The sequence below is a fragment of the Taurulus bubalis genome (assembly GCF_910589615.1).
Source record: "Taurulus bubalis genome assembly, chromosome: 11".
Classification (NCBI taxonomy): domain Eukaryota; kingdom Metazoa; phylum Chordata; class Actinopteri; order Perciformes; family Cottidae; genus Taurulus; species Taurulus bubalis.
This window is the reverse complement of record NC_136599.1, coordinates 7,308,575-7,330,150: the sequence shown is the minus strand read 5'-3', so window position 1 is coordinate 7,330,150 and position 21,576 is coordinate 7,308,575. Positions and strand designations below refer to the sequence as shown.

Genomic DNA, 21,576 nt, shown 5'->3' with positions numbered 1-21,576 from the left:
TAACATATGTTTGTGTGTATGCATATATATATATATATATATATATATATATATATATATATATATATATATATATATATATATATATATATATATATATATATCGATTCTGGGAACATAATGATGTATAGTGTAGTGTATCTTTAGTTGTAACCTCATGCTGCATCAGCAGGTGTAACATCCCACTGATTTACACTTTAAAGTAATTTCTCCCTGCATTATAACCCATTCCAACATATTATTTAAACCGGAAATCCATCGAATTAAGAAGGCACTTTCACTGCCACTTAAAGACCTGAGCTCAATTTCTGCAAGAGGCTGAACAGACACAGAGAGAGCTGAGCAAGCATCAGTGGCGAGGCTCATGTTTTACCCAGAGAGCCGCCTGCCCCGCCTCTGCTATGCTTTACTGCTATCGATCTCTCCGTTGTGGAGTCACCCTGAATCCTGACAGAGTCAACGGGCGGGTCGCCCACTCACTCTGCTCTATAATGTGCAATGCAAAGGATATTTGATTTTGTCCTCCCAAATCTGCAACCCGAAGGGCTTTACAGCAAAAATGTCCTCTTAGAAAAAGTTAATAATTAATACGTTCAAATAGTTGCTAAGAATAATATCCCTCGGCCAATAATTTCTAATGCACATACAAAAGCTTATCAAAGAGAAGGACTAATTTTCAGCCCCTAAAGTAACAAACTGCAACATCACCATACATCAGTCGGAAGAGGCCGACAGTACAGAGCACAGCCAAAACAGAGGAGCTTTGCCAAAACAGTGGCTTGTCAGGCTGACGATAAAATGGGTGGAATAAGAAGCCAGGAATAGAACAGCATGACTCAGTGTCCCTGAAACTTACCTGGGAGCAAACGCTTGCATGGTCCCTGTGGAATGTGGAAGGTCAGAGACTGAGGCACCGAGACACTGCAGCAGGGACGTGTGGGAGAGGCTGAACGAAATGACTGTGAGAGAGAGAGAGAGAGAGAGAGAGAGAGAGAGAGAGAGAGAGAGAGAGAGAGAGAGAGAGAGAGAGAGAGAGAGAGAGAGAGAGAGAGAGAGAGAGAGAGAGAGAGAGAGAGAGAGAGAGAGAGAGAGAGAGAGAGAGAGAGAGAGAGAGAGAGATCCTGTCTACCAAGGTCTTTAGACACTTCAGGTGAAAATGTGTGCAGAAAACTGATTTCTTAATTAATCTGGTAATATTTGATAAGTTGTATGAATGCATCTTTTCTTCTGGGACATTCTAAGACATTCAATTTAGTATTTATCAAGATTTGTGGCAAAATGTAAATTACAATGCTTATTGTTGAAATATCATCTCCTTCCACGTGAAACACGCAGATGTTGTAATAAAACAGCTGGGAACTGATGTTTAGTAAACAGGAGTAAACAGTGCATGAGGAAAGAACATGTCAGCCAGTGCACCCATGTGGCTCATTGGTAGTTTCTGGATAACGATTGAGCTTTATTGCACTCAGGGCTAAGTCAAGCTTTGGCTATGCAGGTATAATTGCAAGAAAAAAGCAAGATGATCAGTATGGATTGTGTTTGACAAAACAGCACAGAATCAGTATACAGAAGTGAAAGAAGCAGGGTTTATTTAAAAAATCATGACAAAGTGAGAAGTGCCATACTGACAGTAACCAATGCCTCGGCAAATACAGTGCGTTTAGTCAAAGTAAAAGGTCCAGTGGTGTCCAGGTCTTAGTAAACTACAGAGAACTGCATCACTAAGCATTCCATATCCGACTCCAAACATGACATCATTTGTTACGTCTAAAAAGAGCACATTTTATAGCGATATATTTGACATTATTAATAACTGATCTTATTCTTTGCCCTAATCGCAGCTTGCGCAATTTTTTTTGCATTATTCAAGATTTCACATGATTCCAGTTGTCTCAAGAGCATCTCAGCGATCTTTTTTTGTTTCTAATGTTCCCAGACATGTTCAGCGGGTTAATATCTGGTGACATGAACACCGGTACTCCTTGCTCCTCCTTCATCTTTCGGCTCAGTGTCCTGCTGGAGATCTCTTCTCCGTAACTTAAAGCTAAAAAGTCTGAGCATAAAGTAGTCTTTTCTGTGTATTTCAGCTCCTGTTTGACTGCAGCGGTAAAGTTAAAACTTGAAACAGTAACCGTGAATTGGTACTGTTGAGATAAAGATAAAGGATTTTGTCAATAAAGTTATGATCAATCAATATTGGTCCAATTGGTTTTGGATGAAAAGATTTTGCTGCAATAGTTTTTCACCTATCTAGAGAGTCATTTATCCCTGAGGCTCCTCTTAAATTCGAAACAACGGTTTATTTTTCACCATAAAACATTATTAGCAGTGACTTTAATGCATAGAATATGCAGCTGTTATTTGTTAAATTAGTAAATGATGTTAAGTCTGAACTAAAAAACCTTTTAAAGCAGTAGAATGATGCTGAAACAGTTCTTGGTAGAGGACTTAGCCCACTGCATTTTACAACACTACAGGTGTGTAATCGTAATCAGGTAACAAGTGTTCAATCAAAGCAAACCTCCAGTACTGGAAAAGGTAAAATAATAAAAAAATCTATCAACTACAGTTTTTCCCTTACTTTAAAAACATTCAGGAATTGTTCTCGTCTATCTTATCAAAGATGCTTTTTAGGTGGCTGTGTTGCCCGAGTAAACAACTGGGATACAATAAGTAACGTTTTTTCCTTCTAAAATATGCTCTGACGATCCATTTCAGGCAGTGAGAAGAAACATCTTAACGACAGGCATTTCTTATGGCTTCAAGTGCATTGATAAACAGTTTATGTCATTGGCTTCTGGTTTTCCAGTTTAGTACAGAACCTAGGCTTGACCATAAACAGATGTGAGTCACAAACAGTGAAAAATGCAAGTTAATTTATGGATTAAGGCTTCTGAGGTTGTTATTGGCAGGTCTACCCTGAATTAACTCATTTCCTAACTTAACAGCCGTGTCATATTTTGAGGTACGTGTTTCAGCTTTGACTCCAGCACAGTGACTGATGTATTCTGACTGAGGTCTGCGGTCCAAAGAGCAACCACATAATGAATACTGCACCTAAACGACAGCTATCAAGTACGCCTTCCTGCAGGAGTTGTCATATAATATTCAGAGAAAGTTCCCATTCCCCTTTGTGGATGTGTCCGGCATGGGAAAAACAAAATACTTTCTGGTGACAGGCTCTCTGTAAAACAAAACACAACAAGAACATATTAGCATTATGCAAAGCAGTGTTGTTAATACATGATTATTGGAAAATAAAATAGTCTGACTTACATTCATCCTCTGGAAAAGCATCATTTTCTAATGGCTCCTCTTCTTCATCAGTCTCCTCTGCCTCCTCTTCCGCTGCTACATCTTCCTCCCCTTCTGACACTTCCTCCCCTCCCAGTCCATTTTCTCCCTCAGACAACATCTCCTCTTCCTCCTCCTCCTCCTCCTCTGCTGTGTGTCTGTCCTCTTCGTCTGCTTCCTGGTTCTCCTCTTCAGGCTCTTCTTCTTCTTCTTCAATCTGCTCCGCCTCTGCTGTCTCTTCTGATAAGGCGACTGGCTCCATCTCATCCTCCTTTACTGCCTCCACCTCCTCTGTCACAGAGTCCTCCTGCTCGACAGGTGCTTCCTCCTGTGCAGCTGCCTCTTCTCCTTTATCTGCCTCTTCTTCTTCTTCTTCTGGGCTGGACGCCTCTTCTTCGACATCTACGGGAAGCGCCTCTTCTTCTGGGTTGGACGCCTCTTCTTCGACATCTGCGGGAAGCTCCTCTTCTTCGACATCTGCGGGAAGTGCCTCCTCTTCAGTTGCTGCAGCTTCCTCTTCTTCAGCTGTCTCTTCCTCCGTCTGTCCCTCGGCCTACGGCAATATAAAGCAATACAATACTTCATATTAGTTCATAGTAGACCAGATTCTGGATAGAAAATGATTCACAGGTCCGCTTTCTGGACATCCAGGTGCCTTGGCAAATGATATAAGAGCAAAATGCCAACAAGTGAGTGTAGATGTAAATCCATCAGAGACTCCATGCCTGGCAATTAGAGCCTTCAAATTAACGATATGAAAATCTCATTATGGTTCCCTTTGGGCCTAAAGTGGACGGAAATAGTAAAGAGAGCATGTGACAGTATGTGAGCTAGGGCATGTCATCCATGTCCTGCTATTATAGATGTCGTATAATCTAATGATACACAACTGCTTCTAAAAATTATGATTTTTCTTTTTTACGTCTGTGACATATTCACAGTTATATATTTGATATGATCTGATTCAGTCTGGTTACAGAATCGCCACATGCATCATGATTTGTTCAGCAGTTCACGTACTCTAGGTGTTGACCGATATTTCAGCCAGCTGCAGAATAAATGGTCCAATCTGAGCTTTCTGGGCGGGGTTAAGAATAGCTTTAACGTTAATTATGGTATGAGAAAATTGGTGACAAGCCTGGATGGCTACGAACTATGAGAACACAGTGCCAGGCTGAGTGAGTGAAGTGAAACTAAATGACAAATGGCCAAATCTGATAGGCTGGTGTGTTTCTGCAGGTTTCCCTCCCGCTGAGGTCAGAGTTCCTCCAGACTCTGACGTACCGCACTGAGCTGCTCCTCCTCCACACTGGCCTGCTGGAGCCGCTGGGACTGTTCACTCTCAAGCAACTCTCTGAAAGACAGTGAGGGAAATTATGGTTTTGTAATTGTTACATAATATTATAGAATATTATGATCTCGCCCAATGAAGCCCTTATTGGCACTAATGGCTTCATTGGGTTGCTGTCTTCTGTTCAACAATAGAACATTTACATGATGTTTACATGAGCTTCAAAGAGCGCGCTCATTTTACACTCACAGGACATTGAATGCAAAACCATTCAGCGCCAAAAAAATCATCAATGCAATAAAAATGTTTACACAGATAAGGGATATCTTACAATGTGAATATGAGGCCTACTGACTCTGGACTAGAGTAACACAGAGACAGTGACAGCGAAAGGGGCTTTGACAAAGTCAACATGAAGTTCTGGGTCAGAGGAGGTGAGCTATTTCCTCTGCTGCTCCTTTTTTTTCTTTCCCACAACCCACCTGACGGTAGCCATCTCCAGCGTGCTGGCCTGCAGCTGAGCCTGGTAGGCGTCCAGCTGCTCCTTCAGGCCGAGCACCTCGGCGGCCTGCCCGTCCAAGGCGGCGCTCAGTGCGGCGACGTGTGCCGCCCTCTCCTCCATCTCCGACTCCGCTTCCCCCACGCGCCCCGTCAAGCCCTCGACCTTCTGGGACAGCTTGGCGCTCAGCGCGGCCAGGCCGTCCACCTGAACCCGGACGCCGTCAAACTCCTCGCTCTTCCCCTTCAGCGCGGTCTGCAGCTGGCTCAGCTGCTCCAGGGACACGCTGGCCTGCTGCATCTCCGCCAGGCGGGCTCTCATCTCCGTGTGGAGCGACAGCACCTGAGTGGGGAGCTCCGACGTCTTGAGCTGCTCGGCCGTAGCCAAGGCCATGCCCACCTGTTTCTGGGCCAGTGCATAGGAATCCTCCAGGGCATTCAGGCGGGTCTCCAGGCTCTCTGACACGAGCGGCTGCAAAGAGACAGACGGGAGGGATGGTGGGTCAAGATGGCCACTTGGTGTGACTGTCACTCTGACTGAATGTTCTTTCAGCCGACGACATTTTGGGTTGAAAATAATATGTAATACACAGCGCTGTGGCATCAGTGTCTGATTTAATATAGAATATATGCAATTCCGTTTATGAACTTAAATTTATATTTTATTGAACATGTATTAAATAACTATTTTTAAAGGATTTTTGAATTGATGCTAATTATAAATATATTTATAAAAAAATCTCACGTACACCCAGGAGTACACTTTCTGATAACCACTGCTCTAAACTACACTAGTAGTGGACAATTATAAAGTAGACATTATGTTACTGAATTTCAGAAATGTAAAAGATGCTTTAAATTGAAATTTGCTTGTATTCCTCTAGTTTTCTATTAATTAAAGTCAGAAAAACAATATTTCTCCTCCCATATGAGAGCATACAAGTCCATAAAATAAATAAAGCATTTCTTTAAACCATCAGCACAGGTCTGATCATGCATATACAGCTCAGGGAAACTTCACTTCCTGGCAAGAAGTCACATGAAACAAGGAAGTGATTTTCTCAGTCAAGTATGTTCATTAGGAGCCAAACGCAGGACAGTATTGGCCAACCAGCATTGGGTTGCTAAACCTTTCCAACTAAAGTTACCACTGCTGGAACAGGAAACACGTCTGTAACAAGACTGAGCAGGCAGAGCCGCTCTCTTGCAAAGTCTTTGACACATTTATTTGCCTGAACCAAAAGGTGGAGTTGTAAGGAGTGGTCAAAAACAACATTGTTCACACACTTAACACCCCGGTAACACACACTTTTTTACTTTGTGTATGTATATGTGGATATATTCTTTTTTTAAATTCTATTTCATCACATTTTATTATTAAAAAAATGAAAAAAAGCCTCCTGTGGACAGGTGTGACAGCTGTGATCGTTTCACTACAGATGCTCAACGCAGTGCATCTGGTTTTCTTGTATATAGATGTATGTTATGAATTATAATGTCACTGTGATGTCCACATCAAATCAATAAAGTCAAAGTCTCGCTAAAGTCGCCTACAGCAACTCAAACATAGTTTGAATTCTTTGAACGGCACAGGTGGAGCCATGGACCTGTCTGCAGTGACATACTTCACACACTTCATTCATGTGGACACATCAAACTACAGGAATAAAAGTTCCTTGAAGTAGTACTTTACTACTCCTACACAGAAATACCGATGAAACAATCATCACTTTCCGATGACCTGTCAGCAGCCTCTGAACCGGTGTTCAGTATCAAAGTCACAGCCTAAATTTAGCCCTGGCTCACTACTGTCTAGTTTCTTACTATTTTGGCAGCATCCTCTGCACAGCTTTAACATTGTGTCAGAAACACAGACATTTCCCACAGAGATCTTTGATAATGGGCAGATCCACCGTGTTAGAGTCAGTGATAAGAGTCTCTGCAGTCGTAGGCCAAGAGTAATCCTCATTACAAACGTCAGCAGCTGTGTGGACGTTAGAAATAGCAGCGTTTTGTACTCACTCCAGTTGGCCTTTAGAAACCCGATAAGGCCTGCAGGTCTCAACTTTCCTTACTTGTGAGCATGTGCAGAGGCCTTTTCTCATTTAGTCAAAGTGTAAATTAGAAGTGGCAATATAGGGCGAGTGTTTTCATAATAGGACATATGAAAGGGGGCGTGACTTTTATATTCTCGCAGGAAAACACGTTTTATTTGTATTTCTTACCTCACTGTTTGACTGCCGCATCTCTTCATGGGAGGACTGCAGTTTCACTATTTTCATCCGCATGCCCATGAGATTGTCTGTTAAGTAGGTTAAAGTTTGGTGCTGCTGGAAACAGAACCAGGAGCCAGTGGCACCGCCGATCACGACCAGGAGGAAGAAAACCAGGAGGAGAGCATGGTTGTTGCCTCCAGCGGCAACTTCTGACTCCGCGGCGTCGTTTTTGAACACGCCATCCTCCTGTTTGTGGTTGCTTTTCCCTCTTCGATGCTTTGCGGTCATCTTTCCACAAAGGGACACAATGTTCTAGCCACGCAGAGAGGTGATACCCGAGACGCCCGGTGGGTCAAACGGACTGGACTGGAAGTGTGAGCGGCTGTTTTCCTTTCTTGGAGGCTCCTCGCAAACCGAGCTGGATTCAATCACCGCGCAATAAAGTACCGAGAGGCTGCAGCGGTGGAGCGGTGGAGAGCAGAGGATGAGGCAGGCAGGCTGGCAGAGAGGGGGGCGTGGACCGCAGGCTGGTAGGGAGACGGGGGCGTGGACCGCAGGAAGCGTGAGCGTCCAATCAGGAGGAGAGAGAGGGGGCGGGGCTGCCAGGGGGCGTGGCTGAGCCTGCGCCACCATGTGCGTTGCTGTCGCCTAATGGCAACACTACACGTACGGTTACTGTGCGCTATTTATTCCTCCTCAATGCTGCTGAGCCCGGAGCTGCATGTGGCCATCTGTCGTCCAGGGTTATTATGGTATAATGCTGACAAGAATGAGATTGTACAATTCACTTTATGGGAGTGTCTTCCTTTTTTTAATTATAGGAGCCGACAGCGTCCTCAAAAAAAAAAGTGTCATGTCAATACACAACTTGTGGAAAGGGCACATTTCTAATAAAGGCCACATGACACCTTCTTACATCCCATCTGACTTCATCTGAACAATGTTCAGGGTATTTTATGGTTAATTGAATGTGCACTCTGTTTAAAGCACCTTTTAATTCTTATACAATCGATTTCTCTCTCTCTCTCTCTCTCTCTCTCTCAGAGCTCTTATTTCCCTTTATTATGTTTGTATTTATGTTGTCAATTCACATGTTATTGTTGATTTGTGGAAGGGCGTCCATTGTGGTTTCTTGACTCATACCGGTTCCACCAAAAACCTTCTAAACCTCTGTGTTGTCCTCAAAACTATGATGAACTCAATTAAGGGTCAGCAAGGGTATTTGGTTTGAATCAATAATTGATTATCTGATTTGAACCGACAGAACACTCCAAAGTAAAATAATCTTCAAAAGCATCAAATGCATTGTTTTGTTTGAGCAATACTTTTATTTTTATCAGCAGTACAATGAATACAAGAGTCCATATTCTTGTTACAAATGTTACATTACATCCAAGCAGCACAACCACTTCAACTCAGACATTATGTAATAGATCTAAACTTAAAAAAATAACTACTGCTCACACTGTGGCGCCGTTAGTTTTCGTCACTCTGTATGGAAAAGGGGATGAAATGATTTAGCACAATACATCTGGTTCTTTATATTCCATTTGAATTAAAGTACAGGAGTGTTTCTCTCTCACCTCTGACACTGAGGACGGTGGAGCACTCGGCCCGCCCGAGGCTGCTCTCTGCAGAGATGCTGTACTCCCCCATGTCTCTGGGGCCCACGCGGAGAATCAACATGGAGCAAACTCCGCAGGTGTTGGAGATGTGATAGTTGGTATCGGTGTTGAGGCTGACGTGATTGCGGTACCACGTGATGCGAGGTCTGGGGTTTCCCTTCACCGCACAGCTCATATAGCATTCATAGCCTTTTGGTGCAGTGTGAAGCTTCAAAGGTACGATGAAGGTTGGAGCGCATCGCAAATCACAGTCCTTTCTGGTCGGTACGCTCACCACACATTTTTCTACGAGGAAAGAGAAACAGTAAGATTACATTTTCCCTTGAAGATGTCACAATTGAGCTCCACAAACGCACCTTTCTTCTTCTCCCTCCCACAGATTGGTGACTCTGACGGCGCAGATACGCCCATGTCGTTTTGGGCATACACCCGGAAGTGATATTCCCTCCCGTGCATGATGTTGCAGACTGTGAACTTGTTATTGAAGAGTTTCTCAGCCACTGTTGTCCATGTGCGTTTGGTCGAGTCCAGTTTGGACACCGTGTAGTTGAGGCGGTCGTCGCGCTTCTCATCAGGAGAAGGCTCCCAGATCACCGTCACTGTGCCGGGCACGTTTTCCTCCAGCTCCACCGGTCCGGGAGGCTTTGGATCATCTGTAACCACAATCATTTTTACTGGCTCATCCACAGCTTGAACGTCGATGTAGCAAAAAGAAAATGTGCATCTTAATTTCAGTTTTACCTGTGACCCTGACCTCTGTACTGAACGTCTCCTGTCCTGCTAGGTTTTTCACCAAAATGGAGTAGATGCCCGTATCGGAGCGCTCAGACGAGGGGATCAGCAGCTGGGATGTCCCGTCAGAGTTACTGACTGTGACCCGTTTGGCCACTGGTACGTTGTCCTTCAGCCACATAATATGTGGCCGAGGGGAGGCCTGTAAAAAAAGAACATTAGTAATGTCTTGTCTTGAATATTTCAGGCCCGAATGTAGCAGCCTTTTGATTTCCCTCCAAACCCCGGTTTGCCTCAGTGTGTTGCCGATAATTAAACCTAAAGTTTAAATCTCACCTCAAAGTTCACTGTGATCCTAACAGAGTTCCCTGCCCTCACCACCATGAAGCTCTTCATCTTGTGGTTTGTGAACTTTGGCCTCACTAGAATAATGAGCAAAAGCAATGACAGCAAGCGCTTTCTGAAAAATATCTAACTTGACAAGGTTCTTACATAGTGGGGGGAAAAAAAGCTCTAATAAATAGAGAATAAATACAGGTATTGATTTGTAAGAATAAGAGATGAATGGTCAGTGATGCAGTACCTTGAACATATTTCTGTTAACATACAAAACTAAACATATCATGAATAGAAGCATTAGGAAATTATGAATATTAAGAGCGTAATGGTATACTGATAAGAACCAGAATGGACTTTGGAAAGTTCCAGCAGCATATTACTTTGTTTTCTTCATTTCTTTTGACATATTGACATACCAGGTGAAGGCATTGCAAGGACATAGTTGGCCAGCTCCTCAGGGGCACTCTCTCCTCCGTCATTTGTCGCAATTACTCTCACCCAGTACATCTCCATGGACTTGAGGCCTTTCACGCTGAAGGAAGTCGTGATGATGAGCGTGGTATTGCAGCGGGACCATTCAAGACACTCTGCAGGTCGGATCTCAACAAAATATCCCTTCGCTTCATCCTGTATCTCTGGTTTATCCTCCGGTTTGGTCCAAGTCAGGACCAAGTGGGTGTAGGAAGAATCTGTCACCTTCAGGTTTGTAACTCTACCAGGAGGCTCTGGGGGTCAATTACAAATATCACAGAAAGATGAATGATTGGAATTCATATATATTCAATCATTTTATGAATATGATTTATTTAAGATTGCAACACTTACTCTTTGGATCCCGTGCAAAAACAAACTCTGAGGGGCTGCTGAATTCACCAATTCCTGAGAGGTTTATGGCAGTGACTCTGAATTCATATTCCATTCTTGCCACGACATCTTTCACTGCATACTTCTTCTCTGGAAGTAATTTCAGAGAAATAACAACATCAAAACATCAGTTCTGTGGTCTTCAATGCCATCAGATTGAAAGAGAGTGAAATAAAAAAGACAGACCTTTTATTAGTTCGTCCATGGCATTTACAACGGTCCACAGATTACTCCCCTTCTTGCGTTTCTCTAAAATATAGCCCAGGATACGGGAACCTCCTGTCTTATTCGGTGAAGCCCAGGAAACGTTGATGCAGTCGTCGTAGGCACTGACAATCTTCGGAAGTGCTGGAGGGCCAGGAAAAGCTGAAATATACGGAAAAAAAATCCTGTAAAGGTTGTAGTCAGAAATACTGGACTATCTTTTTTTAAACTTAAATTATTTCAGTAGCAGTATTGATGAACAAGAATCACCAAGATACTTTATAACATGGCATGTTACAAATGAAGAAAACTGCTCTGACATGTGTGCAGTGTTTTGTGCTGATTTACACTCCAGGTAAATCTTTTGCTTTTAGAAAAATACAGTTTATTACTCTTGTTATAGTTGTTATTATCAGCAAAGTGCTGAAATGATCAGCATGTCAATTGAGTAAATAAATTAGTCAACAAGTGTAAGACTTTGCAGCTTTTGTCTTAGTCATACATTAAATAATATTTTAGGGTTTGGGGCTGCTGATCAGAAAGAAAAACTAACTATTTGACTTGAATATAACTAATGATGATTATTATTATTATTATTATTAATTATTTACCATCTCATAGAAAGACAGACTGACTTTACTTGTGTTTCATTCCTCATAAGTCCACCATAGCCTCCATGCTGTGTAAGAGACAACAGACCAGTGGCAAACAGTGTAGTCTCAGAAGTAATGGAGCACAGCCGGCGGCAGTAATGACACTACATCAACTGAGGCTCAAATAGACACATTTTGACACGTCACAGTGGGAGAGGCACAGGTGTGAATAATCAGATTGATGATGGACGGAGGGACATTAGCAGCGTGGAAGTTCCAGCAGTGACGTCACCTTTTCCAGTCGGATTCAGTAATGCTCGACCATGTGAGAGATGTCTTCACCAGTCACTGCTGACGTTTGGCTTTGTCTTTTGCACACGGCCCTATTTGACAGAAGCCACACCTGTCTGTTTGGTTATAAAGTGGAACCGCACCCATACTCAGGGCTGGCTGGCCGTTAGAAGCACCCAGAACTTTGGAAATACTTGTATTTTACTGAGCAGAAGACCGACCATTTCGTCGCAGGTTACAATAACTGTCTTTGAGGAATCTAGAAATGTGTGGTGGGATGAACTGTCAAACAACAAACAAGTTGCTGAGCTAGCTTAGGCTAATTTATGTTAGCTCTGTAGCTAACTAGCGCTACGATCCCTTAGTTAATTAATTAACCTAGCTTAGTGCTAAAATCAAATAAAAAATAGCTTTAACACAAAGGGTAAAAACGGACTAATTCCATCATATTGTTTGTTCTCTTTGTTCATTTTTAATGTATTAGTATTAGTAGTAGTTCATGTGTAGTAATAACTACTAACATAGAATGCATTATGTTACTACAGTGGGCTAGCTAGCTTACATTTTTAGATGATGATATGTTTATATTTGGGATCATTAGTATGCTAGTGTTTAGTTGAACTAAACACGATGTTACATTTCTTAGCAAGTGTAGTAGTGTATAACTATATGAATACATTAGTTCATATAGTTATACACTACTACACTTGCTAAGAAATGTAACATTCATTACATTGGATTATAATCCGGCAATTTCCCCACTAATAAAGGATTATTTTATTTTATCTTATTTTGGGCACTTAGGATCTGTCATCGTCATAAGTAGTTATGCTAGCCACATCATTACAGTATTTACTTTAAGTAACTTACTGTAGAAAGATATGTATCGTGACCTTAGTATGTTTGTATTGCTTTGACGTGTGACAGTCAAAGCAAGTGTCAGTTTGGTATTGTGGGGGAATTTTGGATACAGGTAATTCCAAGAGAAGAATAGGCGTTGGAGGACTTTTTGTCACTTGGCAATGACAGTGTTAGATAGATAAAGTGATAAAAAAGTGAAAGCTTAGTGGGTGCAGTGTATCATCGATCTGACAGACAGATACCACAAAAGTACTAGTTTGGCTCACCGAGTGTGCCGGCTTGCATATCATCGGTCTCCATCACTTCACTTGTACCCTCGGCAGTAACTGCCCGGATACGGTAACAATATTTCCGGCCGTGGTCCACGTCTGTATCGCGGTAGCTGGGCACACCTGGGATTTCCCCTATTTTCTTCCAGGTGTTTCGTCCCACCTGTTGTCGCTCAATCGTGTAGTTAATCACTGGTGAGCCGCCATCATCCTTCGGCGGCCTCCACTTAAATTCAATACAGATAGCTGAGCTCTCCATTACCTCTGCAGGACCTAGAGGTGAAGTGGGTTTGTCTGAAACATCAAAAAAGTGACAGTTAAAACTTGAAAGTCAGAGTGAATGCTGCTATTATACCGGGGGGGAAACAACATTTTCCTTGAGAGATAATACCGGTAAAATCTGACAGTCGTGATGCTGGCAGCGATGGCAGATGTAGCAGAGGTTTCAACATAATAACTTCTGTCAAGCACTGAAATGTATAATAAAAACACATCTTTAACCTGTCACATTATCCCCAACTGGGATTCTTCTTCAAGTAGAACAAAAACGAGCTGCAGTTGGAAAATAAGTACCGAAATCTGTCCAGGCACAGATGGGCTCAGTGCCCCTCTTTTCATATGATAGAGAAAAGACTGGCCTGCTTTTTACAATTAGGCTATGTGGATGAGCTGTGAAGCGTTTAATGACACTGCTGTTGGCTGTTCTTAAGATCTTACAGCAACACACTTCTTACTACACAACTTGCTGCACAACTCATCTCTTTTGGGCATCTGGTAAGATTAGATTTTCTATTGAAGGAATTGGATGATGAGTTATTCCCTTTTAATTGACTGACCTTTTTATTGTTGAGTTATATTGAGCATAAAAAAAGAATTAAGCTCGTGATAAGATCATTTCCTGTATTGAATTTCTTCATTGTCCTTCGTTCACTCACCAAGCACAATTAACTGTGAAATTGCCTCGATGAAGCCATGTTCGTTCTTGAGCTTAATCTTGATCTCTCCCATGTCCTTTCTCTGGCACCTGCTCAGCAACAAGCGGCTGTGACTTGCAGATTTCTCTATCTTTGTGTTGTTGTCATCGAGGAGCTCTTCTCCCTCTCTGTACCACTTCATCTTTATGGGTTCATGTCCAACAAAATGCAGTTTGAAGATGGCGTTGTGCCCCACTTTAACTGTCACAGGCTCGGTGAAAGCACTGAGGTCTTCGTGGCCAAACCTTGGGGGATCTACGAAAACGGGCCAATTGGTATTTAGCTGTGATTTAATTCTGTTCGGTGGCTGTTAATATATATTGTTTTGGTTGACCAGCTATACTGGATAATATCAAATCATTATTGATATCATGACAAATTCTCAAACCTTTGACATTGATCATTGCCTCTGTTTTACGACCATCTGCCTCAAAGCGGTATTTCCCAGAGTGCTCTTCCTCGCACCTGATTATGACTAATTTATGGATCGCACCGTCTTTAGTCACACTGAAATTGTCATCTGGGGATATCTGATAGGAAAAGATGCAGACAGATGATAATAATAAGAAATGCAAGCAACAACTGTTAATTCACTATTCAAATCAGAAACATTGCATGGCCAAAAGGGCTTCCTGTCCGGCTCTGTTGTGTCAACCAAATACGCTCAAAGTATAGACACTTTTGCCAAATGTTTGCGGTATGTCCCTCATAGTTTTTGAAACCTGTGGTAATTTCCAGTTACTTCTATCAGGAAAATACTAATACATTTTTTGGGCATATTTGCCTTTATTTCTGAGTGCACAGTAAAGAGATGGACAGGAAATGTGAGGAAAGAAAGAGGGGGGTTAAATCCAACGAAAGTCCCTGGCCCGATTCGTTGCAGTTAACCAGTTAACTCAGCTGTGTTCATCCATAACAATGCTGGTGTGAAAAACATGAACTCTGCTGCAGACTAAACAACTGAACCCAGACCGCCTGATAATAAGGGTTTCGTCAACCATGGCAATTAATGTAGGCACGACATGCTGTGGGTATTTTAGTAGTTTAGCAACCACACAGTAACCATCCTTGAATTATTGCTCTTCTCTTTAAAGTACGGTCTTGAGTATTAACAATCATAATAACTAAATATGTAATTTCCTTCTTGACAGACACCTATATTGTACGCAAGAAAAATTACGAGTTTGACCTTCGTGACTAACCTTTTTGCCGTCTCTGAACCAGGCTCCCTCGCAGTCTTCACTGCTGAGCTTACATGTGAACTCAGCAGGCTCATTGATGATGGCACTGACATCAGACAAACCACAGATGAAGTGAACTCCTGGATCTAACACACACACACACACACACACACACACGCACACAGATTTATTTTTTACTTGCATTAAAAAGCAGATCTGTTTTTTTCTATGAAAAAAAACACACAATGAAATATTTAAACAAAAGCTATTTTCAAAACATACTTTTGGTTATTTAATGTGTATTGTTTTCAACTCCCTGTAGCAAAAAAAAAGAATCTATCAGGAACACTCATATCATCCAAATGAAGATGCCAAACAATCCCTGCCGTGCCAAAGTAGCAGGCTACACAGCTATATGGTTATACATAATGATTATCTTTTAAGGAGCTTTTAGTCTGCCTGCAGTTCCAAACTCTTCAGTTACAATACAATACAAACAATCTCATGAGTAGATACAGATTATATGCATATAAAGGTAAACATACTATGAATACTAATACTTCCTTTAAAATTGTCACCATGAGAAGTCATACATGTCACCAGCAGGTACAGTATGTGGGTTTTTGAATACTGGATCAACAGACTCATCCAGTTGGAGCCTCTTCCTCTGATTCTGTCATGCCACCTTTTAGGTTACTTACCAATCATCACATCTTCGATCAGTGGTCCTTGTCTTTTTTTACGCCTTGAGTGTGTAGCTCTGCCAGCCGCATCTTCAGTCTCGTCATACTCACTTTCCCCTTTTGAAAAATATCAGATTATTCAACCATGAATTTTTCAATTTTTCATTTGTTTAAAATGTAGACAATTATAAGTGAGAGTCTGAAAAAGGTGTACATATAATGTTATCAATAATGAGTTAAACAGCATGTAGGGTTACTTAAGATAAAATGAAATCATTAAAACAAACTATGCGTACATGCTAGAAATCAAACAGAAAACCAAAGTGATGAAGCTAGAACAACTACAAAAGTATAAAAGTTTATGAGGCACTAGCTTTTCTTATTCTTATAAAACAACAATTTGTGGAACAATATCAAATGCTTCTTACCATTGACAGCTTTCTTTAGCTTCTTGCTTTTCTTTGAACTGCTTGAATGCTTGTGCTGACCAGTCGAGTCCTCACTCTCTTCACTTTCACTTGCTTCATCGTCACTTGCTAGTTCATTTGGATCTTGCCCTGAAAGTAGAGCAACAATGACTACAGACTGAGTTATCGCCCAAGAACTCTATGCCAGATGTTTTTGTGTCACCATGCTACTTCATGAGTTCATTATTAAAACATAGCAACATATATAATTTTCTCCTTGACAGACACCTGTATAGTATGCAAGAAAATTATGAGTTTGACCTTCACGACTAACCTTTTTACCGTCTCTGAACCAGGCTCCCTCACAGTCTTCACTGCTGATCTTACATGTGAAGGTTTACTTTAGCTAAAATGAAATAATTTAAACACACTACTCATACATGCTAGAAAACCAGAGCGATGATGCTAGAACAACTATTGCCATTAGACAACAGGAGTATAGAAGTTTATGAGCGACTCAATCTCCTTATTCTTATAAAAGAACAATTTGTGGAACACAATCAACTTCTTCATGGAGCAAAAGATCAAAATGTTTTATTTTCTGACCATATCCCCAGACTACACCTCCATGTGGTAATGCACCACTTGTGATCTCTTACCTTTGACAGATTTCTTTAGCTTCTTGCTTTTCTTTGAACTGCTTGAATGTTTGTGCTGGCCAGCTTTCTTTTTCAGCTTCTCGCTTTTCTTTGAACTGCTTGAATGCTTGTGCTGACCAGTGGAGTCCTCACTCTCATCACTTTCACTTGCTTCATCGTCACTTGCTAGTTCATTTGGATCTTGCCCTAGAAGCAGAGCAACAATGACTACAGACTGAGTTATCGATCCAAGAATTCTGTAGCAGATGTTTTTGTGTCACCATGCTACTTCACAAGTCCATTATTAAAAAAAACACAATTTCTCCACCAGTGGGGTGAATTTCAACAACATTTAAAAGACATTACACCGAATTAAAGAGAAGATAGTCCTGTTTGCAATGTTCTAGATGCTCACTCAGTCTTGTACACTAGGGGTGAGAATCACCAGAGGTCCCACGATATGATATTATCACGATACTTAACTCACAATGCGATATTATCACGATATTGCGATATTATCACGATACTGCGATATTATCACGATACTGTGATATATTGAGTTTTGCGATATATTGAGTATTGCGATGTATTACCTTTTTCCAACCGCAAATTGCCTCGTTATCATTTCCGCCATCCGCCATGGAAATAACCATGATCAAAATGTTTTGTTTTCTGTCCATTTACAGTAGACTACATTTCCATGTCGCCACCTTCTTAAAACAGTGACTACAGACTGAGTTATCGACCAAGAACTCTGTGCCAGATGTTTTTGTGTCACCATGCTACTTCACAAGTTCATTATTAAAACAAAGCACAATTTCCCCACCAGTGGTGTGGATTTCAATAACAAAAACTATATTATACCGAATTAAAGAGAAAATAGTCCTGTTTTCAGGGTTCTATATGTTCACTCAGTCTTGTACACTTAAAAAAATTTAAGAATCTTTTATTATTGCTCTCTCTTTGAAATACGGTCTTGAGTATTAACAATCATAATAACTAAATACATAATTTCCTCCTTGACAGACACCTGGATAGTATGCAAGAAAATTACGAGTTTGACCTTTACGACTATCTTTTTTGCTGTCTCTGAACCAGGCTCCCTCACAGTCTTCACTGGTGAATATACATGTGAAGGTTTACTTTAGCTAAAATGAAATCATTAAAACACACTACACAAACATGCTAGAAAACCAGAGTGATAAAGCTAGAACAACTATTTCTGCATTTACACAGCAAAGGTATACACGTTTATGAGCAACTAAATCTCCTTATTCTTATAAAAGAACAATTTGTGGAACACTATCAACTTCTTCATGGAGCAAACGATCAAAATGTTTTATTTTCTGACCATTTACCTTGACTACACTTCCATGTGGTAATGCACCACTTGTGGCCTCTTACCGTTGACAGATTTCTTTAGCTTCTTGCTTTTCTTTGAACTGCTTGAATGCTTGTGCTGACCAGTCGAGTCCTCACTCTCTTCACTTTCACTTGCTTCATCGTCACTTGCTAGTTCATTTGGATCTTGCCCTGGAAGTAGAGCAACAATGACTACAGACTGAGTTATCGACCAAGAACTCTATGCCAGATGTTTTTGTGTCACCATGGTACTTCACAAGTTCATTATTAAAACAAAGCACAATTTCTCCACCAGTGGGGTGAATTTCAATAACATTTAAAACTACATTACACAGATTTAAAGGAAAAATTGTCCTGTTTGCAATGTTCCAGATGCTCACTCAGTCTTGTACACTAGGGGTGAGAATCACCATAGGTCCCACGATATGATATTATCACGATACTTAAGTCACGATACGATATTATGACAATATTGCGATAATATCACAATATTGCGATATTATCACGATACTGCGATATATTGAGGATTGCGATGTATTACTTTTCAACTGCAAATTGTCTCTAAAGGAAAATTTTGGCAACATATTTGATCTTATTCAATAACATTTTGAGTCTCTACATCTCACTTCAATCCTTTTTATTGCAGCAAAATGTGATTGTCAAGCAGACAAACTGACCAACACTGTAATAAACGTTGCATGCACCTGACATTATACACCTGTATTATACACCTGTATTATAGACCTGTATCATACACCTGTATTACAGTCTACATAGTCACGTCTTTTGCGTTGGAGAGGGAGCGTGGCTTATCTCCGTGCAAACAGTTATCATTTCCGCTGTCCTCCATGGAAATAACCATGATCAAAATGTTTTATTATCTGTCCATTTACCTTGACTAGACCACTAGTGGTAATGCTCCACTTGTGGCCTCTTACCGTTGACAGCTTTCTTTAGCTTCTTGCTTTTCTTTGAACTGCTTGAATGCTTGTGCTGACCAGTCGAGTCCTCACTCTCATCACTTTCACTTGCTTCATCGTCACTTGCTAGTTCATTTGGATCTTGCCCTAGAAGCAGAGCAACAATGACTACAGACTGAGTTATCGACCAAGAACTCTGTGCCAGTTGTTTTTGTGTCACCATGCTCCTTCACAAGTTCATTATTAAAACAAAGCACAATTTCCCCACCACTGGGATGGATTTCAATAACATTTAAAACTATATTATACAGAATTAAAGAGAAAATAGTCCTGTTTCTGTTTCTCTTCATGGTTCCAGATGCTCCCTCAGTCTTGTACACTTTGAAAGATTTAAGAATCTTTTATTGTTGCTCTCTTTGAAATACGGTCTTGAGTATAAACAATCATAATAACTAAATATATAATTTCCTCCTTGACAGACACCTGTATAGTATGCAAGAAAATTACGAGTTTGACCGTCACGACTAACCTTTTTACCGTCTCTGAACCAGGCTCCCTCACAGTCTTCACTGCTGAGCTTACATGTGAAGGGTTGCTTTAGCTAAAATGAAATCCTATAAACACACTACTCGTACATGCTAGAAAATCTGAGTGATAAAGCTAGAACTACTATTTCTGCCTTTACACAACAAAAGTATAGAAGTTTATGAGCGACTACCTCTCCTTATTCTCATAAAAGAACAATTTGTGGAACACTATCAACTTCTTCATGGAGCAAAAGATCAAAATGCTTTATTTTCTCACCATATCCCCAGACTACACCTCCATGTGGTAATGCACCACTTGTGATCTCTTACCTTTGACAGATTTCTTTAGCTTCTTGCTTTTCTTTGAACTGCTTGAATGTTTGTGCTGGCCAGCTTTCTTTTTCATCTTCTCGCTTTTCTTTGAACTGCTTGAATGCTTGTGCTGACCAGTCGAGTCCTCACTCTCATCACTTTCACTTGCTTCATCGTCACTTGCTAGTTCATTTGGATCTTGCCCTAGAAGCAGAGCAACAATGACTACAGACTGAGTTATCGATCCAAGAATTCTGTAGCAGATGTTTTTGTGTCACCATGCTACTTCACAAGTCCATTATTAAAAAAAGCACAATTTCTCCACCAGTGGGGTGAATTTCAATAACATTTAAAAGACATTACACCAAATTAAAGAGAAGATAGTCCTGTTTGCATTGTTTTAGATACTCACTCAGTCTTGTACATTAGGGGTGAGAATCACCAGAGGTCCCACAATATGATATTATCACGATATTTAAGTCACAATACAGTATTATCACAATATTGCGATATTATCACGATATTGTGATATAATCACGATACTGCGATATATTGAGTATTGCGATTTACTACTTTTCAACCGCAAATTGTCTCTAAAGGAAAACTTTGGCAACATATTTGATCTAATACGATAAAGTTTTCAGTGTGTACATCTCACTTCAATCCTTTTTATTGCAGCAAAATGTGATTGTCAAGCAGACAAACTGACCAACACTGTAATAAACGTTGCATGCACCTGACATTATACACCTGTATTATACACCTGTATTACAGTCTACATAGTCGCGTCATTTGCGTTGGAGAGGGAGCGTGGCTTATCTCCATGCAAACAGTTATCATTTCCGCCGTCCGCCATGGAAATAACCATGATCAAAATGTTTTATTATCTGTCCATTTACCTTGACTACACCTCCATGTGGTAATGCATCACTTGTGGCCTCTTACCATTGACAGCTTTCTTTAGCTTCTTGCTTTTCTTTGAACTGCTTGAATGCTTGTGCTGACCAGTCGAGTCCTCACTCTCTTCACTTTCACTTGCTTCATCATCACTTGCTAGTTCATTTGGATCATTCCCTAGAAGAAGAGCAACAATGACTACAGACTGAGTTAACACCCAAGAACTCTGTGCCAGATGTTTTTGTGTCACCATGCTCCTTCACAAGTTCATTATTAAAACAACCACAATTTCTCCACCAGTGGAGCAAACTATATTATACCGAATTAAAGAGCAAATAGTCCTGTTTGCAATGTTCTAGATGCTCACTCAGTCTTGTACACTTTGAATGATTGAAGAATCTTTTATTATTGCTCTCTCTTTGAAATACGGTCTTGAGGATTAACAATCATAATAACTAAATACATAATTTTCTCCTTGACAGACACCTGTATAGTATGCAAGAAAACTATGAGTTTAACCTTCACGACTAACCTTTTTGCCGTCTCTGAACCAGGCTCCCTCACAGTCTTCACTGCTGATCTTACATGTGAAGGT

At 40.9% G+C, this 21,576-nt stretch overlaps 2 protein-coding genes across 2 annotated transcripts in view; both read right to left on the bottom strand.

The window, feature by feature from the left end:
- Positions 1-1,573: 1,573 nt before the first annotated feature.
- Positions 1,574-7,590, bottom strand: LOC306743921 (uncharacterized protein; the record flags this gene model as incomplete). The annotated part of the gene is made up of 5 exons (XM_079226484.1): positions 1,574-3,187; positions 3,280-3,850; positions 4,582-4,651; positions 5,071-5,558; positions 7,312-7,590. Coding segments are annotated over 5 exons (1,410 nt in total). The 3' UTR covers positions 1,574-3,185.
- A 24-nt stretch (positions 7,591-7,614) lies between these two features.
- Positions 7,615-21,576, bottom strand: part of LOC306743919 (immunoglobulin-like and fibronectin type III domain-containing protein 1) — a gene marked incomplete at both ends in the record, with an annotated part of 37,754 nt that continues 23,792 nt past the window's right edge. The window contains 19 exons of the mRNA XM_079226482.1: positions 7,615-7,829; positions 8,886-9,212; positions 9,284-9,580; positions 9,669-9,861; positions 9,996-10,081; positions 10,415-10,723; positions 10,824-10,952; positions 11,049-11,228; positions 13,078-13,374; positions 14,016-14,309; positions 14,443-14,584; positions 15,257-15,381; positions 15,937-16,035; positions 16,347-16,475; positions 16,985-17,170; positions 18,368-18,496; positions 19,264-19,392; positions 20,103-20,288; positions 21,030-21,158. Coding sequence (XP_079082608.1) covers positions 7,615-7,829; positions 8,886-9,212; positions 9,284-9,580; positions 9,669-9,861; positions 9,996-10,081; positions 10,415-10,723; positions 10,824-10,952; positions 11,049-11,228; positions 13,078-13,374; positions 14,016-14,309; positions 14,443-14,584; positions 15,257-15,381; positions 15,937-16,035; positions 16,347-16,475; positions 16,985-17,170; positions 18,368-18,496; positions 19,264-19,392; positions 20,103-20,288; positions 21,030-21,158 — 3,581 coding nt within the window. The remainder of the gene's footprint in view (positions 7,830-8,885; positions 9,213-9,283; positions 9,581-9,668; positions 9,862-9,995; positions 10,082-10,414; positions 10,724-10,823; positions 10,953-11,048; positions 11,229-13,077; positions 13,375-14,015; positions 14,310-14,442; positions 14,585-15,256; positions 15,382-15,936; positions 16,036-16,346; positions 16,476-16,984; positions 17,171-18,367; positions 18,497-19,263; positions 19,393-20,102; positions 20,289-21,029; positions 21,159-21,576) is intronic.